This window comes from Giraffa tippelskirchi, chromosome 11 (genome assembly GCF_054371585.1).
Source record: "Giraffa tippelskirchi isolate mGirTip1 chromosome 11, T2T-mGirTip1v1.2.pri, whole genome shotgun sequence".
NCBI lineage: Eukaryota > Metazoa > Chordata > Mammalia > Artiodactyla > Giraffidae > Giraffa > Giraffa tippelskirchi.
In genome coordinates, this window is record NC_137285.1 from 97,219,073 (window position 1) to 97,239,485 (window position 20,413).

Here is a 20,413-nt window from a genome sequence, read left to right on the forward strand (position 1 = left end):
TAATTCAAAAACGTAACACGGACTCAGAAACTCTCTTGTAGGTACAATGTTGACACACTGGGTAGTTAGTTCCCACTGTGCTTGGTTTTAAAACTAATCCTCATAGGGTTTTCCAGTGGCTTCTCCCCAGTTTTCAGAATAAACACACTAGGTTGTTTGGTCTGCAGAGGGCAAGTCTGTACACTGCAGGGTGAAAGTGGGGGTGATGCAAGGAGCTGAGCTCCTTCAGTTTCCAATCTCCACCAAAGATTTAAAAGCTAAAAGCAAAAGAGAAAATATCACCTTAAGAAAAGGAAAATCAAACTGCCAAGATTTATTTAACTTTTTCTTTCACAGAAAATACAAGTATGTAATGTAAACACTCACATGTGAAGTAAAGTACAAGCATCAGGAAGACAAATGACCTGAACAATAGTCTTGCTTCAACACTGCAGTGCTTCCCGATTTCATCTGCAGCAGGAATCACATGACTATACAGATTACATATTGGAAAAATTAAAGGCAACATCCATTGAGATTTACCAAAACACCAGAGAGCCTCTGAAATTCAACAATGCCATATGGAAGTCAGAGCTCTCTGCTGCAAAAGAAAAAAAGAAATGAAAGCTGAGCACATGACCATTAAGCTGTTTACCCAAGGCGTTTAATGTAGGAGCCTAAGAAATTAACACATGAGTTTAATTTGCTGGTGGAGGCAAAGATTAAATGACCCCTCTTTTCCCTCTTCAGAGAAAATGAAATTAAACCAAATTTAAAGCAGAGCTGCTCATCACTGGCCAGAAGACGGCACCATCACAGTGAATTATTTCAATAAATCCCACAAAATGCAAAACACAATAAAAGATTTCCATTTGTGCTCTGCCCAAATGGTCAACCCAGATCTAAGGCTGTAGGATCACATGGGGTGTTCTTTCGCCAAAATCCAAACTGGAAAAAGATGACCCAAATAAGTGGTTGGGATCAAGAACCATCTTGATTTAAAACAGATAATCCATTTCTGAAATTGAATTCAGTAATAAAGGGTGCAGTCTTCACTCTTCTATTATTACCTCAAGAGATTAAAATGAGTGGTCTTTCTTATCATATGACACCCACCAGTTGACAGGTCCACTTTGATAACAGATGCTACTACACAGGCTGGTTCAGTAATGGAACTCAGCATCGTAAGATCTGGAGATCAGGGAGCCCTGGAATTGCCAATATATCTACTTCCTATTCTTGCCTGGAGCATCCCATGGACAGAGGAGCCTGGCAGGCTACAGTCCATGGGAGTCGCAAGAGTTGGACACAACTTAGCGACTAAACCAACACAACCTACTTCCTCACTCACCTCCATGATCAAAGATTACCACCAATAATCTGTAGCCCATTATTCCTTGACTGTCAACAAGCAATGGAGAAAAAAGGACTTCAGATACTTGATCTTCATGCCAACCACTGAATCTCTGGAGGAGAAATGCTACTTGCTCCAGGTGTTTTGAGACACTTTCCCAGGCAATGCTAACCTCCCTGTATTGCTGAGGTGGAAATGCTTTAGTGTGATTATATGTCATGTGAAAAATACCTTCACAACAAATACCACTCATTTTTATGTAACTTCCCCATAGAATCTGGCACAGTGTTCTGCCATTTCTTGTGCTCTCACTAAAGATATTTGTAGAACAGAGAAAACCAAATCAGGTTTTAAAGAGATAGGAACTGACATTCCCAAGGAATATCAATCATAACATTATTTTTGTGCTATGTTACAGTAAGTTCTTGCTCAGCAGGCTGGTTTTTTTTTCTTTTTTTCAAACCTGAAAGATGATGTAACAGATCAGCACTGTACTACTCTGATTAGAAAAAAGCCACTCACCGTTGACCTCCATTACTGCACTTTCTCATTTACTTCTGCAGAAAAAGAGAGCTCTAGCCGCTGTGAAGGACAGTTTACCATTACTGCAGGTATGGCAAGACATTTCACTAAAAATTCTCTATCCTGTAGTCAGACTATATGTGCCAATATTTACCTTGGAAAACAGGAGTCAAGTATTGGAAATTAAATGCCAGAAATCCTTAAAGCAGTCAGTGGGACCCGAGTTTATGTTCCCTCTCCAGTTGTCATTGTTCTACAAGATCTAGACCCATTGCCTCACTAGCGTTTCCACCCCACCCCAGACGTTCCTTCAGAGCGGACCCCAATGAGGAGACTCTTTAAGGCACTATCCTGTGACCACAGCCTGACTATAGGAATGGAAATGGAGCTGATATTGGATCCTGTGTGGCTGCACAGAAGCTTGACTTCCAAACATGAGCCCTGCTCTCCTGCCACAGGCCAAGCTGTATGCTGGAGTGCTGCTGTGATGGTCAGACCCACAGGCAGACTGGAGGCTCCAAAGAACTGAGAAACCCAGATAAAATTCTTCCTTAAAAATAGAAAGTGATGTTATCAATCAGGTCTCTGGCCAACCTCTTCATTCTTTCAAGTAATGTTTTCATAGTCAAGTGAAGAGTATGGACGAGCACTAGATGAGAAGTTACGCAACCCAGGTTGTGGTACGAATGCTACCATTATTGGCTGTGTGGCCTTGGGCAAGTCACCTTACCTTCCTCTGCTCCCTGCTCTCTAGGCTTTGTTTCTTCATCTGTAAAATGGGGATAAAACCACTTGCCTTGTCTACCTCAAGTCATGACTGTGAGGATTGAACCAGATAATGTGGAAGAGCTTTGTAAACTATGAAATGCTGTGTGTGAAGGCAAAGTGAAATATATACTTATGTTCTAATTAAGTCCTTATCATTGCCTATTTGACTAGAGGTTTCCCATGCACGATGTGCTTTGCAATAGAGAGACTGAGAAATAGATGCCATAAATATACACTGGTCTTTTTCACTAGGGTTGTTTAAAAAAGGGAGAGTCTTAATTTCCTCAGAAATGGTCTCAGAATAAATTACTTTAAAATGTGAGGTCATTCAAATCCACCAACTGATAGAATTAATCTTCTCCACATATGTCCTATACAGTTATAGTCTGGTCTCTTGATACCTTTACAGTGGGAAGTCCTGAATTCAAGAAAGAGCATGCTAAAACTTGAAAAAAAAACCAAAACACCAAACTCATAGTTATAGCTTGTTGTAAAGGATTTAAATGAAAACAAGAGGCATCCTATATAAGGAAATTAAGCCACAGTTCCTCAAATGGTTGCCTTTTTCCTGAGATTATCTCCAGGACAAGGTCCTAGTCCTGTGAAATGCTTTAGAAAAGCTTAGTCTTGCTGGAGGTGAAAGGACATGTAGGTTGGCAACTAGGCTGTGCTCATTTTCAGCACTAGGATTTGAATGAGAAGGTCTGCTAGGAGCTGCCAGGGAGCTTGGGTGGAGAAGCTCACCCGGCCCCAGGGAGGCCAGGTCTTGGACACCAGCCCAGAGTGTGGAGAAGAGCTCAACACTGCCATCCCGTCCCAGGATTTTCAGTTCTTCCTGAAAGTTGGTTCTGCTCTTCTCCGGTCTAGTAAATAATCGAAGAGAAGAACAACAATGAGATGTGGAGCAGCGCATCTGCCCGGACTGCAGGGCCTGTCTCCACCTAGCTGCACAAGGTGTACATGCAGGGCAGACACAGGCAGGGGGTGAGCGTGACGGACTCTGACCAGCCCAAAGCACCCAGACTCCAGCACTCGTGTCACACGGCCTTTATTACACATGGCGCAAGCGATGGCTTGGAGGGCGCCCTGTCAGTGGAATCACCAGTGAACAGGATGGACGTCCTCTGGGACCACAGGCATGGTGCTAACCTCCACTTTTCTTCCTGGTTTGCTTTGCTTTCCGGGGTTTGAGGATGGTGTAGTTTGCATACACTGTATACTGATCTGACAGGAAGGGAACGTAGAATGCCCGCAACAACTTTGAAGATCTGAAAGACAAGAGAGAAAAAAGACACAATCTTATCATTTGAGAGAATTTACTCATGGTATTGATTAAAGGAAATGAATAAAATGCTATGGTGGGGATTATATTTTATATATAAGTACTCTTGCCTGGAAAATCCCATGGACGGAGGAGCCTGGTAGGCTACAGTCCATGGGGTCGCTAAGAGTCGGACACGACTGAGCGACTTCACTTTCACTTTTCTCTTTCATGCACTGGAGAAGGAAATGGCAACCCACTTCAGTATTCTTGCCTGGAGAATCCCAGGGACGGCGGAGCCTGGTGGACTGCCGTCTATGGGGTCGCACAGAGTCGGACACGACTGAAGCAACTTAGCAGCAGCAGCAGCAGCAAGCTGTACTTAGCTACTAGATCTTGATAAAAGACTTAATCAAAACCAAGTTCTGGGACTTCTCTGGTGGTCCAGTGGTAAAGAAGCCACCTTCTATTGCAGGGGACATGGGTTCGAGCCCTGCTCAGGGAACTAAGATCCCACATGTCTAGGTGTAGCTAAGCCCATGCGCCACAACGAAGACCTAGCACAGCCAAAAGAAAAAAAGACCAAGTACCTTCTTGCCTGAACCCAAACAACAGTCTTGGTAGTCTCGCTAATAAGCCACAGGATATCCTTCAGAATAGCTCTAGGTCTGCGTTAGAATTTGCCATTGAAAAGTTCTAATTCAATCAAAGAAATGTTATTACGGAAATAAATTCTTAATACCTCAAGAGTTTGTGTACCCCAGAGACTGCAGAGGTGCCAAATGCTCAAATGATCCTGACTCCAGCTCTAAGTTTTCCTACTGAAAGTGAAAGTGAAGTCGCTCAGTCGTGTCCCACTCTTTGTGACCCCATGGACTGTAGCCTACCAGGCTCCTCCGTCCATGGGATTTTCCAGGCAAGAGTACTGGAGTGCGGTGCCATTTCCTTCTCCAGGGGATCTTCCCGACCCACGGATAGAACCTGGGTCTCCGGCATTGTAGGCAGACGCTTTTACCGTCTGAGGTGAAGAAAAAACTATGCCCTTGGTATGTCCTTGGCTTCCTGTGCATACTGTTTTGGCGATTCTCAAGTCAAAGACAGAGTCCAGTCTTTTCTTTTTATACGGAAATATAGATAGGAACAGCTAAAACCCTGAATTTCTCACTAATTTCTAAAGAATACGAAAAATATCTCACATTTATTGAATACCTAGCATTGAACAAGCCCTGGGGAAAGTGCTTACACTTTTTAAGATACTATTTAATCCATCCAACAAACCTATGAGGAAAGTGATATCACTTCTATTTTGTAGATGGGAAAGTGAGACACATAGATTAAGTAGCTTGAGCAGGGTCACACAGTAAGTGATAAAGCCCTCATTCACATTCAGATTTGATTCCAGACCCCACACTCTCACCACTCTGGTTTATCCTGCATCCCAGGAAACAGGCTAACAAAATTCATCACTTCCTAGAAAAAGTGGCAGTGATAGCTTTAAATTCTATATGCAGTATTACTTCTTGACTACGATTTCTGAGTCAAAAAACCAAAAGTTGGCCCAGAAACTGCCAACCTAAATGAGGTAGCTGGAGGGTGTTCCACTGCCAGTCCTTTTCCAGACTCTCAACTTGTAAATGTCATATCAACGTGGCATTTGTACTGGCAGCCTACTTCTGAGTTTGGCAGACTCCCGCAGTGCCTGCACACAATGATACCGAGCTTGGCATACACACCTCTTAGAGATCCTTCCCAACTGGGATGCTGGCCGTGCTCTGCGCTCAATAGAGATTCACTTCACTTCAACAGCTAACAGCTCAAGGGCTTTGATAGAGAAAAGAGGCTTAGAAGAGAGACACACGAGATAAAGCAGGGCCTCTGCAAAGAAACTAACAAGAGGAGGAAGCACCTACCTCAGTCAAAAAGAAGTTAATTTTTCTTCTCTCTGTCCATGCTGCACAGATAAGGGGAAGGTCGGGACAGAAAGCTGTAAGCTGGAGCAAACTCCCGCAGGCTTCAGCGTAGTACAGAAAGGCTAACCTGAATTAGGTATCATTTCCATTCCAGGTGACTCCATGCTAAAAGCTCCACTAATACAGTCAGTACTTGTTTCCAGTCAACTCATTCCTTGGTATAACATTAGGTCCACTGGGCCCAATTTTACTTTTTTTACTTTCTTTTTAGAACAATTCCTTACTGCATGGAAGGATCATTATTTTGTAATTTTATTCTTCTTGGAGTCTTCCAAAGAAGAAAGGAAAATTATACTTATTTTCAAAAATAGAATAAAACTCATTCTATCATGTAACTACCATATGGGTCCATTACAACCTTTTATAAATTTAAACTATATTAAAGAATCTTAGTGGTCTTTTTTCCCTCTACATCTTGGATTATTTACAACTACACTTAAAAAAAAAAAAGACAAATGATAAGAAAAAGAATGATGAAATCTCCAAAAAGGATTATGCAAAAATGATATAGTTACATTATCCTTCCATTTCACTGCATTGTTCAAAGTATGCATCATCTTTCAATAAGGTACAAAAGATTTGTGACACTGTCTTTGCAGCCTGCATTTAGCTTTAATTGAGCACAGCTGAGAGTTCAGAATTTAAAAATTTTCTGTCCATAATGCCAATGAGAAGAAAATCAACAGAGGAAGACACTTCACAATTAGACAAATCAGAAGATAAACGCGGAGACAGCAGCACTCAAGACTCTAATGATGACAGCGTGTGTGTGTGCGCGTCTGTGTGTGTGCATGCGTGTGCGTGCACATGCACGTGTGTGTGCTCAGTCATGTCCGTCTCTTTGCGACCCCACGGACTGTAGCCCGCCAGGCTCCTCTGTCCATGAACTTTTCCAGGCAAGAATACTGGAGTGGGTTGCCATTCCCTTCTCCAGGGGATCTTCCCGACCCAAGGATGGAACCTGGGTCTCCTGCATTACAGGCAGGTTCTTTACCTCTTTTTCTGAGCCACCAGGGAAGCCTATTTCAGGCATATATATTCAAAAGCAGAAAAACATGGAATAAAGATTGGGGTTGCTACATTTAAATTCTTATAAAAATTTCAAATGATGTTTTTTAAAACTATCCTTTCATTATTACTTTTATGTTATTTATAAAGTAATTAAAAAATGTGAAAACAAAAGGGGTTATAGGCCCTTTTACAGGCCAAGACAGTACATGGTGAAGACAAGACAGTACATGTGATGACTATTTCTAAGCTAACTCCTTGGTCATGCCAAGGAATCCTAAAAGAGATCATTTCAGAAGACCGTCCAGGGCGATACATGGGACATGTTATCATCAAAAATACTGACCTCTCTAAAATAGAAGAAGGGTCACTATGCATTACTGCTGAATGCAAAAGGCAAGCTGAAACAAAGGTAAAAGAATAATGGAGACTGGGACAAAATATTTACCATATACATAACAGAGGAAGGGTATCTAGAATATATAAATTATATATATATATATGGGCTGGGCTTCCCTGGTAGCTCAGATGGTAAAGAGTCTGCCTGCAATGCAGGAGACCCAGGTTTGATCCCTGGGTCAAGAAGATCCCCTGGAGAAGGGAATAGTAACCCATTCCAGTATTCTTGCCTGGAGAATTACATGAACAGGGGAGCCTGGGGGGCTACAGTCCACGGGGTGGCAGAGTCGGACACGACTGAGCAAGTAACATGTACTGGGGCTTCCTGGGTGGCTCAGTGTTAAAGAATCCACCTGCCAATGCAGGAGACACAAGACACACAGGTTCTATCCCTGGGTCAGGAAGATCCCCTGGAGGAGGAAATGGCAACCCACTCCAGTATTCTTGCTTACTGGACTGCAATAACCATAAGAAATGATGTTCAATTTTACTAGTAATCAGGGAAACGTAAATCTAGATATAATTTTTCAATAATCAGGTTTGCAAAAGCTGAGAAGTCTGACAGTATCAAACACTGGGGAGGAATGAGGAAACTGATACCGCCAGTAAAAGTGGAACCCTGCAAGAACCACTTGGAGAGGCAGTTTTAACAATACCAATAAAACAAAAATTATGCTGTCTCTATGATATAGCACATGATATTCATTTTGTGCTTTGCACCATAATGCTTTTTTTAAACAACCTACTTTGTTTACCATTTGTTACAACAGAAAAATTCAAACATAAGCAAAAGTAGATGAGATATTTTACTTGTAATAATTTTTAAAGCTATGAAAAACCTAGACAGCACATTAAAAAAAGAGACATTACTTTGCCAACAAAGGTCCATATAGTCAAAGCTATGGCTTTTCCAGTAGTCATGTATGGATGTGAGAGGTGGACCATAAAGAAGGCTGAGCACCGAAGAATTGATGCTTTCGAACTGTGGTGTTGGATAAGACTCTTTGAGAGTCCCTTGGACTGCAAGGAGATCAAGCCAGTCAATCCTAAAGGAAATCAACCCTGTATATTCATTGCAAGGATGGATGTTGAAGCTGAAGTTCCAATACTTTGGCCATCTGATACAAAGAGCTGACTCATTAGAAAAGACCCTGATGCTGGGAAAGATTGATGGCAGGAGGAGAAGGGGATGACAGAGGATAAGATGGTTGGATGGCATCACCGACTCAATGGACATGAGTTTGAGCAACTTCAGGGAGATGGTGAATCACAGGAAAGCCTGGTGTGCTGCAGTCCATAGGGTCACAAAGAGTCAAATACGACTGAGTGACTGAACTGAACTGAACTGAGACAATGTTTTAAATAGAGGAAACCTCAAGTCCTTAGAATGAACAAACACAAAAACCCTATGTGTTTGCTACGTGTAGGGTTTTGTGCGCTGGCCCTGAAGACACAAAAGCCTCTGTTCTCAAAGAGCTAATAATCTACAGTTGGAAGAAACAGATTCTGAGTGATATATAACTATAATATGTCTGTGCGTTAGTCGATCAGTCGTGTCCGGCTCTTTGTGACCCCGCCAGGCTCCTCTGTCCACGGAATCCTCCAGGCAAGAATACTGGAGTGGGTAGCCGTTCTCTTCTCCAGGGATCTTCCTGACCCACGGATTGAACCTGAGTCTCCTGCATTGCAGGCAGACTGTTTACCATCTGAGCCACCAGGGAAGCCCAACTATATATTTGACCCACTCAACATTTCAAGGTATACTAAGCAAAAAAAAAAACAAACTTGCCCATCCATAACCAAATCTATAGGCATCTCAGATTAAATTCTCTGTCTACTCAGCAACAATTGGAAAATTGCTTGAATAAAATCCAGACTGTAATGATCTACAAAGATGCAGGTGATCTAGCCCTCACTGACCTGTCTCTCTTCACTGTGAGCCATCTTCTTCCTTGCCCGCTACACGCTCACCACACCAGCCTCCTTACAAGTTTCTCAAAATTACAAGTTCTTTCCTACTCTCAGTGATGATTTCAAAGTCCCATTGAATGTGTGGTTTGGAATAACCATCTTGCTAAGGACAAGCATGTGTCTGACTCAGATACATCAAGAGACCCAAGAAGAACTGGGATTCTCCCATGCTTCCTCTGTGTGCAAGCATAAAAAAATTGGCATCAGATTCTAGATAATGTGTTCAGAAAGCATGGAGGCATTTCTAGTTAGGCCTGAACACAAAGCCATATTAAAGGTGAGAACTAAATATAAGGAAAAGTTAAGAAAAATTTATCATCCAAATTTGGTACTGGAGAAATCCTTGTTAGAAGATGAATCTTCCTTTCTCCTGCAGATTTTGCTTATGATTTTTAATTATCTGTCTTTCACATCTTCCAGTGGATGAAATGAGTAAGCAATCAACACAAACACTTCTGTGCTGGGATGGGAAGAGTCTGTGTTTCTATTTTTTTCTTTTTAACCAAAAGAGTAAGTTGGCTTGAATTCTTCACTTCTAATACTATGGCTGCTCTTCTAGATTAATTTCTTTCTCATCTGTAGCTTTACTAAATCAAGCACAACTGGGGCTGTTCAAATCGTTACATGGTTGCTGGAAGAACAAATTGGTTATTTGCCTCTGTGAAAGAAGAGAGCAGTTGAGCACTGAAATAACATGCATACGCACATATTCATACACAGTGAAACAAAGATCACACCGGATCACAAGTTAGAACCAGACTAACGCTGATGAAAACTCGTGTAACAATGTCTGTAACACCCGTGAAATGCCAAAGTACTGCCCTAGGAAGCACAGGCAGCATAATTTAGGGAGGCGCAAAATGGACACTGAAGCACTTCCCCTCCCAGTGAGAAAGTCACTCAAGCAATTCAAGGATGAAACAGACGTGGACAAAACAACTGCCTGAATAGCATAATTAGCTGACAGCTCAGAATGTTTTCTAATTCAATTATCAGCCCTATTTATCAGGGCTGGGGGGCACTCTGCGGTGGCGATTTCAATCTGCTCTTGCTGACGTCCGTGGAAGACTGCCTGCCAGTCCCTGACGTCACCAGTTCAACAGGCACGACGCAAATGCTGTGTCAATTTTTAATTTTAAAGAGAAAGCATCTTAGTACTCAGGCTGTCTCTATTATTTTTGTCTGTCTCTCCATCCATTCATCCACCCATCCATCCAAACATTGCTTATTCCTGTGAACCTGTAGTCTGGGCTCCCTGCCAGTTCTCTTTCCCTTCCAAAGCTAGTTCTTTCTCTTTTTGTTTTTGTCTCTGTCTCTTGTTCTCCTGCACTTAGTTCAGTGACAGACTTCCACAACCCTCAGAACAGAGCTGGCCTTTCAGAGAAGTCCTTAGTTCTGAAGAGAATCTCACAATTCCCTCAAGACTTACTCTTAGCCATGGTCAGTCCTGAGTCTCATATCAAGCAATTTAAGAACTGCTCAGAAGGCTGATAATGCAGCAAAAATGTGGCTGATCTTTAATATTCTTTAATAGAAAATGGGGTGAGAGACATCACCCTCATGATAAGACAGAGGTAACACTTATCTCTTTCCCAAAGTAGAGAAATGAAGATGAGTTACATGCTATGTGTTAATGCTCCCCTGGAATGCCAGGCCCTTGAAGACAGAACTTGTCTGACCAACTGCTGTACTGCACCTTTTAGAATAGGCTCAGTAGGCTTCCGGTTCAAGGTGGCCGAGTAGAAGGACGTGTGTTCATCTCCTGCGAGAGCACCAAAATCACAACTAGCTGTTGAACAACCACTGACGGGAGGATGCTGGAACCCAACAAAAAAAGAGATATCCCACTTTGAAAGACAAAGAAGCTGCAGAGAGATGGTAGGAGGGTCACAATCACAATAAAACCAAATCCCATACCTGCTGGGTGGGTGACCCACAAACTGGAGAATAAATACCAAAGAAGTTCTCCCACGTTGTGAGGGTTCTGAATCCCACATCAGTCTTCCCAGCCTGGGGACCTGACAAGGGACTGGGAATCCCCAGGGAATCTGAACTTGAAGGCCAGCAGGACTTGATTATAGGAATTCCACAGGACTGGGGAAAAACAGACTCCAGTCTTGCAGGGCACAAATAAAATCTTGTGTCCACCAAGTCCCAGAGGAAAGGAGTACTGACCCCACAGGCGACTGAACAAAACTACCTACTAGTGTTGGGAGGGCATCCTGTGGAGGCGTGGGTTGGCAGGGGCTCACCACAGGGACAGGAGCACTGGCGGCAGCAGTCCTAGAAGGTCCCCCTTGGCGTTAGCCCTCTTCGAGGTTGCCATTAACCTGACCATAGAGCCAGTAGACCCCCAGGGCTGGGTTGCCTCAGGCCAAACAACTACCAGGGAGGGAGTGTAACCCCAGCCATCAGCAGATAAATAGATTAGAGCTTTAATGAGCAAGGCCCTGCCCACCAGAGCAAGACCCAGTTTTTCCCATTGCCAGTCCCTCCCATCAAGAAGATAACACAAGCCTCTCAGCCTCAGCCATCGGAGGGCAGACAGAAGAAGCAAGAAGCACAGTCTCACAGCAGCTAAAACAAAAATCATATTACAGAAAGTTAATCACAATGAAGCTCCAATACTCTGGCCACCTGATGGGAAGAACTGACTCATTAGAAAAGACTCTGATGCTGGGAAAGATTGAAGGCAGGAGGAGAAGGGGATGAGATGGTTGGATGGCATCACTGACTCAATGGACATGAGTTTGAGCAAGCTACGAGAGATGGTGAGGGACAGGGAAGCCTGGCGTGCTGCAGTCCATGGAGTCGCAAAGAGTCGGACATGACTGAGTGCTTGAACAACAACGATAATCACAGTGAAAAAGCAGAAAGTTATGTCCCAGATGAAGGGACAAGATAAAATCCCAGAAAAACAACTAAATGAAGTGGAGATAGGCAACTTTCCAGAAAAAGAATTCAGAATAATGATACTGAAGATGATCCAGGATCTTGGGAAAAGAGTAGAGGCAAAGATTGAGAAGATGCAAGAAATGTGTATCAAAGACCTGGAAGAACTAAAGAACAAACAGAGATGAATAATACACTAGAAGGAATCAGTTATTCTAACTGAGGCAGAAGGACGGATAAATGACCTGGAGGACAGGATGGTGGAAATCACTGCTGCAGAACAGAATAGAGAAAAAAGAATGAAACGAAATGAAGACAGCCTAAGAGACCTCTGGGGCAACATTAAACACACCCAACATTTGCATTATAGGGGTCCCAGAAGGAGAAGAGAGAGAGAAAGGAGCTGAGAAAATATTTGCCGAGATAATAGCTGAACAACTTCCTGAACATGGGAAAGGAAATAGTCAAGTCCAAGAAGCACAGAGAGTCCCAGGAAGGACAAACCCAAGGAGGAACACATCAAGACACACAGTAATCAAATTGACAAAAATTAAAGACAGAGATAAAATATAAAAGCAACAAGGGAAAAATGACAAATAACATACAACGGAACTCCCATCAGGCTATCAGCTGATTTCTCAATAGAAACTCTACAAGCCAGAAGGGAATGGCATGATATATTTTAAGTGGTGAAAGGGAAGAATCTACAACCAAGAATGCTCTACCCAGCAAGACTGTCCTTCAGATTTGATGGAGAAATCAAAAGCTTTCCAGCAATCAAAAGTTAAGAGAATTCAGCACCACCAAACCAGCTTTACCACAAATGCTAAAGAAACTTCTTTAGGCAGGAAACGAGAAGGAAAAGACCTATAGAAAATAAACCCAAAACAAATAAGAAAGTGATAAAAGGATCATATATATAATAATTACCTTAAATGTAAATGGATTAAATGCCCCAACCAAAAGACACAGACTGGCCGGGCGTTTGAAAACGTGTGCTTGTATGCACTTCCACTTACCACATTACTCTGCTTGACCCACCTCCCAAACTGTATGTAATTATTCTATATTGTTAGGTTAATTATGTTCCCATTAGGCTTGCAAATGTAATTCTTTTATTTTTTGTCTGGCTATTGATTGTGAAAAAACTGATTAACATCCTTTACTATTGTGATTATGTAACTATTTCTCACTTGGTCAACAGAAAAATAATAGAATTCTATATTACCAAAACTACCATTTAATAGAAAACTTGTAATCACTTTTCAAAATCCAGATGTGTAAGAGAATTATCTTGGAGTTTTTTGAAAAATACAAATGCCCAGGTATTGCTTTTTTTCTCCAAAGCTCCAGATATGTTTCTAATGAGCAGCCATGTTTAAAAGCAACTGGACTATCTGATGATCTTTTACTTTTATCTAGTTTGTTTCAGTTTTTCCATTTCATATTCAGTGTTCTCATTTCATTTAGTTTATATTTTCCAATTTGTCCATCTCTTCTTTTCTTTTTTGATGTTCTTTCTCAAGCCTTTACCAAGTGTTGTAGAAAAGCTTTTGTATACATATACATATAAATAGAATGCATAATATACATATTTTAGAAAACTTATGAATTTTTGCCTAATTAAAAGATTTATGACATTTTGATTCCACTGGCTTAACTTAGTATGCATAGAATGCAAGATTTTTAATGAAAAAAAAACAGATATGCAACAAGCAACAAAGGTTAACTATAGCACAGGGAACTATAGTCAATATCTTGTAATAACCTATGATGGAAAACAATTTCAAAAATAATATATGTGTATCTGTATAACTGAATCACCTTGCTGTGCACCTGAACACTGTTAAGTCAACTATACATCAATAATATATATATATATTAAGAAAAAAATAACGTGAAGCTCTTCTTCCTCTTCTCTTCCCAAACAATTCAGTCCTAAAGCCACCGCGCAGGGCAGAGCAAAGTGGGAGGCTTCGGAGTGCACGTGGGGAATGGGAAGCTGTGGTGGGATGTTAGCACACAGGTGAGATGTGGAGGGCATCCATAGCAACAAAAAGGGCTTTCTTTTTTTTCCCAAAAATGTTTTAATCTTTTTTTGGGGTGGGAAGGAGGCTTCACATAACCAGGATTTGTAAAACAAAATATGGTATCAACTAGATGAGAAATAGCTGTAGGACACACACTGCACAACACAAATGGCCTAAATGTCAAATAGTAGCCGGGGAGCGACAGCGGCGGAAGGAACAGGGAGAGGAGAGACAACAGACGAGACCATGGAGAATGTGGAAGACTCTGATAAAGTGGAGAAAAGTGCTCAAATCCATTATGACACGTTTCCTATCATCTTCTGGCTCCTACTTCCTTTATGGCCTCGTCTGTTACCCTCTCCAGCCTCTCATTTTGTACCCCAGAAACACAGAACTACTTGCACCCTGCCATTTCTTACCTAGCAAAGAGAATATTCATGCAAAAGGTCAAGAAACCTCTCCAGGTTTCAGTTTACACAAAATTTGCTAAATCGTCATTACCCATGTGACCAGAATGACCCTGTTTTCAGAGGGCATGTCCATAGATCCTGAACATCAGTGAATACGTTCACGGTTTTGACTCTTCGGCAGCGACCTCCAAATCCACACTGTGTAACGACTTGGAAGTTTGCTGGGGCACAAATGGGAATCACGTCACTGCGAGACACGTGTACGGGGTGGATCATTTCACTGACGTGTGGCCTTGGCCAATCAGTATAACCTCTTGACAGTATAACCTCTTGACCAGTCACCTTTCACCAATATTCCAAATGAGGAGATTGAGAAAGAATTGGTATTAAGCAAGCGGTCATTTTCTGACCTTCAGTCCCACTAAGTTTGCTGGAGAAGAGCTCGTGAGCGGCCTTTCCCCATCTGATAGCTCCTGAGATGTTAAGGTACCGCACGCTCCATCCACATTCCTGCGGAGAAGACGCTGAGCAGCGTTGAGGAAGGGGTCTGTCCCTCCTCTCTGGATCCGCACCTGAGCTACTTCTCTGTGACCAACAGTAAGTGGCAGGGAGCCGACAGCAGGGACGGTTCTGGCAAGTTTTACAGAGGGGAAATAACGAGTATACTCTGAAATAACTCAACAACCTTTTGGTTTTTTTTTCAGCTAAAAAAAAAAAAGCCATCTATTATTTCTCTCAAATCTGGGGCCGACTGATGGGCTGTCTCACTGGGCTTTGGCTAGAATGTTCACGGCCAGCTGTGGGCTGCGAGTTCAGCTAGTGCTGCAGGCCTTAGGACTCCTTCCTGTGGGCTCCTCTCTGCACACAGTCTGTGAATTTTCTTAAGGGGTGGGGCCTGGGTCCTAAGGAGCACTCCAGCAGACAGGAAACAGAAGCCAATCAGCTACTCAGTGATCTTTATTTTACCAAATAAGGGCATGAGATGGAGAAGGAATTGGCAACCCACTCCAGTATTGTTGCCTGGAGAATCCCATGGACAGAGGGCCTGGCGGGCTACAGTCCATGGGGTCCCAAGAGTCAGTCATGACTGAGTGACTAAGCACACACAAGGGCATGAGAAGCTTCTGAAGAAATTCTTATTTCACTTTTTTCCTTTATGCAACATCAAATAATTGATAAATATTTTCTAAGGCCCTAATATGTGCTAGGAGTTGTGAGAGTCAACAAGAGATGTTCCAACTATCAAGAAACTGAGAATACATGTCTCTGATGATGCCAGTTGCTTGGTCTAAGCTAGCAGAAAGAGGTGCGGTTCTAAGACCCTGTATATATACAAGCTTCAAGCCTGAGAGGCTCTTACATCATGGACTTGAAGCTCAGACAGTCTGCTTCCAGAGAACTAACTTCACAACAAGGCAAAGTAGACCCTCTGAGCTTCGGGGCGGCGGGGAGAAAAGGGTTTATTCTCCTGCAAAGGTCAGCAGACAATGATTAAGCAGTTGAAGAATACAATGGGCAAAACAGAGTGTGTTCTGAGGCCAAATCTAGCCTGAGGTAGCAGTGCTGACAGGCGAAGGGTCGAAGGAAACCATCTGGGAGAAGGAAACAGGGACAGCCCCAGACTGGTAAAGAAAGAGAAAGTATAAGAGAACAATGAGGAGTTAAGCAATTACAAAAGTACAAAAACTCTGACGGCTTTTCCCTTACAGTTTCTCAGTATTCTTGGCTAAGACAAAGGAGCTGAAGGCACCACTGTGACTGACGTGCAGGGACCAGACAAGAGCACTTCAATCACGGGTTAGGAGGGTGAACCAATTCCACTGAAAGGATCTGAACACCATGTGAAGCATGTCCAACTGCTGGCCTGAAGCCAAACTCTGCCAGGGGGTGTAGTCTCCCTTTCCACCTGGGTAGCAAGAAGCTGCAGATGGGAACAGCCTGCTGGATTATTTTGGGTGCCATATGTCTCTTCTGCAAGAAATCGCCTTCAAAAAAGTTTTTTTTTCCCCCCAAAATTGTCTAATTTGGATAAAGAACAGCATCAAAAGAGCAGTGATGTTTTAAAAACATGTCCATAAATTCTTTGACACTCTTCCCATCAACAGGGGAAGTCCAATTCCTCCCCCCTTGAACATGGGCTATTAGACTGGCTTGCTTTCAATGAAAAGAATGAGGTGGGAGTGATACTATGTGAATTTCAAGACTAGGTCATAAAAGCTACACTGCTCTTGAGATTCTAGCTCCTGGAAGCCAGCCACCATGCTATGAGGAAGCACAGGCCACATGGAGAAGCCACGTTAGGTGTTTTGGCCAAGAGTCCCAGCTGAGAGCTAACCAGTAGCCAGCATCCATTGTTAGATGTGTGGGAAAGCCCTTGAGGGGCTTCCCAGGTGGTGCTAGTGGTAAAGAACCCACCTGCCAATGAAGGAGACTTAAGAGACGCAAGTTTGATCCCTGGGTTGGGAAGATCGCCTGGAGGAGGGCATGACAACCCACTCCAGTATTCTTGCCTGGAGAATCCCATGAACAGAGAAGCCTGGCAGGCTGCAGTCCACAGGGTCACACAGAGTTGGACACGACTGAAGCAACTGAACAAGCACGCACACACGCAAAGCCTCTGAAATGCCCCCGTGCCAACCACCATCTGATGGCCAATGCATGAGAGCCCTGAGAAGCTGAAGAATGGCCCACTGAGCCTAGTGAGTCCCCAGAACCATGAGATAAAACAATAATTAATAACTGTTGCCCTTTAATACCATTAAGTTTGGGATGCAGTAATAACTGGGACAAGAGCTTACAATTAGTTTTCACTTTACAGTGATTTTCCAATGGTCTTCTTATCTTTCGGAAACAAACAGTTCTGCTTATGCTGGGGTTAGGGTTGGGACATGACGGCTGCTATCCGCGAGACAATGACACAGAACCAAACTGGATTCAGGTACCATGGCCTCACAGCTGCTGGATTCACTTCCTGGATGCTAAAAGGAAAGTGACAGTCTCAGCTGAAAACCTCCATGAGGACCCTGTGCTGGACACTGAAAGAACACAAACTCCAGGTGCTATCACCACAACCCCCGCTGGGCTCTACAGAAATCCGCTGACGAGGAAAGGCCCCTCTCCCACCACACCAGCTGAAGATGTACGTTCTGACTCTTTGCCTGCATCTACCTGTAATTATACATTTGGCAGGGCTTTGAAATCCTGTCCTACTAAGTGTCCCCAAATTATCTCACATCCCTCGTCAGGTAAGCCTAAAATTCAGCTGGATGAGGCCAATAGGTTCCAAAATGGGGAAGAATAAAATATCACAATCCAAAAATCAAAGGTGAAGGCAAAAACAGCAAAACAGAAGGGACCTACAATGAAGGAGGAAAAAGGGGGTGGAAAGTGGCTGCAAAACCTCCCAACTTGTTTCTCAAGCTACACACAGGCTCTGCTGCTCAGGAGGCCAACTCCAACATCCTGGAGAGGCATTTCCCACTAGACTCCCTCAGCCAAACACTCTCACCACCCTTAGAAAGGAACCCACCATCCAGCTGAGTTATTGCAACAGTCTCCCTCTCCTCTCTGGGGAATCTCAGAGTAACCATTACATCCACCCACTTGTCCAGCTATTTTATACAAGTAGCCATTATATCATGCTTCAAAGAAAGAAAGAAAACAAAAAAAATCCGCTCATTTTAGAAAGTATGTAATATGAGATGTCCATAGAGTGACAAATGTGTCTGGTTTAAAAAGTGATATGTCAATGAGTTTAGCCCCCGTATCTTGGAAGTTTGATAAATGCTAATAATATTAGCCAGACACAGACACAGCAAACTCAGGGAGAGGAAGTTGCAGCTCTGGTACCAGTTATGTGCAGGAGGAGACTAGAAAATGGTTATCAAGATCTTGTGCCTGATGGAGGGGACACATGTATACCTATGACTAATTCATACTGCTATATGGCAAAAACCATCACAATACTGTAAACTAATCATGCTTCAAGTAAAATTTAAAAATTAAATAAAAATCTTATGTCTAGATCTTCTCTCCAACTAATGTGGTCTGGCCTCTCCAGTCCTCTGATAAAGCAAAGAAGTCTAATAGGAAGAGCACGGGTGGGCATCTGGGCGGCCATTCTCCCAGACAGGTTTACAACGTTCAGCCCTCTTTGCGAGTCCTTCTCCAACAGTCCAACTGGAAACTCTGCTCATCTTCCAACAATTTCAACAGCAAACACACCTCTTCACATATTCACAGATATTTAGAATTCCTAAATTTGCGCCAGTCACAGTACTGTCCTAATAATTTTAGGTTGCTTCCCCTGGGGTTGAGTCTCCCCTGGCACACACTCAAGAGTATAATTTTTCCACGTGCTGGTACTGTCTTCAAAGTAGCCTCACCGCTTCCCTTTCAGACAGCTAAGGCCCAGTCCAGGCTATGGCACCAAGGAAAGTCTGAAAATGAAATCAAATAAGTAACCTTTGGGCAAATCTGATGGTAAACATGGACTGACCATAACCATGGGCTCCGCTCTCCAGTCCTGCTTTCTGGGATAAGCTCTTGTATTCCAGTCACGTTACAACAGGATGACCACCTATCTCAACTCGCCCAGGGCAAGGCCCTTTTTACTTTCAAAAGTGTTCTCGTTTGGATACTATATTACAGATCACTCTGACTAAAAGCAAATTTAAATCAAAGAGGTAAATTAAGCTTTCCTCTATGGACCCTCGGGTCCCCTCATTTAACAGCGTTCTTTTAATTTTTCCACTTGTGCTCATGATTTCTTCTCCATGAATTACAGATACAATTCTGCCCTCTTAACCACAAGTACAAATCCTTTTTCTTGTATACTTCAGCTAAGCACCACCTCCTCCAGGAGACCTTCCTAGTACACTCTAACCTCCACAGAGCTCCCCTTTCTCTGAAGTTTTAGCACACAACCCAGCACATTCTACAGTCTTAATGTCTTCCCTGATGGCTCAGACGGTAAAGCATCTGCCTGCAGTGCAGGAGACCCAGGTTCGATCTCTGGGTTGGGAAGATCCCCTGGAGAAGGGAATGGCTACCCACTCCAGGATTCTTGCCTGGAGAATCCCATAGACAGAGGGGCCTGGTGGGCTACAGCCCATGGGGTCACAAAGAGTCAGACACAACACAACAGTGACTAACACTTTCACGTGGTCTTAATACTATTTTTAAGATGTTTATGTGTAACTACAAAAAGTGAAAGTGAACGTGAATCTCTCAGTGTCCGACTCTTTGCAACCCAATGGACGATAGCCTTCCAGGCTCCTCTGTCCATGGGATTTTCCAGGCAAGAATACTGGAGTGGGGTGCCATTTCCTTCTCCAGGGGAATCTTCCTGACCCAGAGATCGAACTCGGGTCTCCCACATTGCAGGTAGACTTTTTTTTTTTCCTTACCATCTGAGCCACTAGGGAATCCCTACAAAATTTTACAAAAGTAACTACAAAAGTTGTAAATTATTCAAAGGTAAAAATCTGTGTCTAATTGCTTCTTTCATAACCCCTAAATAATCTAGTGCTGTGACAAGAACATTATAGCTTTTCAATAAATATTTTCTGATTTCCAAACCTGCTTAACCAGCTGACTTCATGACATAAAAGCAGACTCCAGGGGCGTCTTCCTGCCTACTCCTCTCTCTGAGCACCCTGTACTTTTCTCTTAAAGTACCTAACAGGGTTGTAATTCTAGACTGATCTAGATGGTTATTTGTTTAATGCCAGCCTCCCCATTATACTGTAGGGCTCAAGAGGACAGGGAGTTTGTGTTCACTGTCATATACACTTAAGATCCATACACTTAAGTTCCCGGCAGTGTTCAAAAATACCTGCTGATGATTA

The 20,413-nt window shown here is 42.9% G+C and overlaps 1 protein-coding gene across 8 annotated transcripts in view; it reads right to left on the reverse strand.

The window, feature by feature from the left end:
- Window positions 1-293: 293 nt before the first annotated feature.
- ALG9 (ALG9 alpha-1,2-mannosyltransferase) overlaps window positions 294-20,413 on the reverse strand; it is a 115,029-nt gene continuing 94,909 nt past the window's right edge. For 5 of the 8 annotated variants that reach the window (XM_081543350.1, XM_081543355.1, XM_081543353.1 and 2 more), the window contains exons 15-16: window positions 3,773-3,891; window positions 294-3,486 (exon numbers count right to left, since the gene is read on the reverse strand). In XM_081543350.1, coding sequence (XP_081399476.1) covers window positions 3,449-3,486; window positions 3,773-3,891 — 157 coding nt within the window. In that variant the 3' untranslated portion in view covers window positions 294-3,448. Of the gene's footprint in view, window positions 3,487-3,655; window positions 3,892-20,413 lie in introns of those variants that run through there. The other 3 variants (XM_081543352.1, XM_081543357.1, XM_081543351.1) reach the window with 1 other exon arrangement.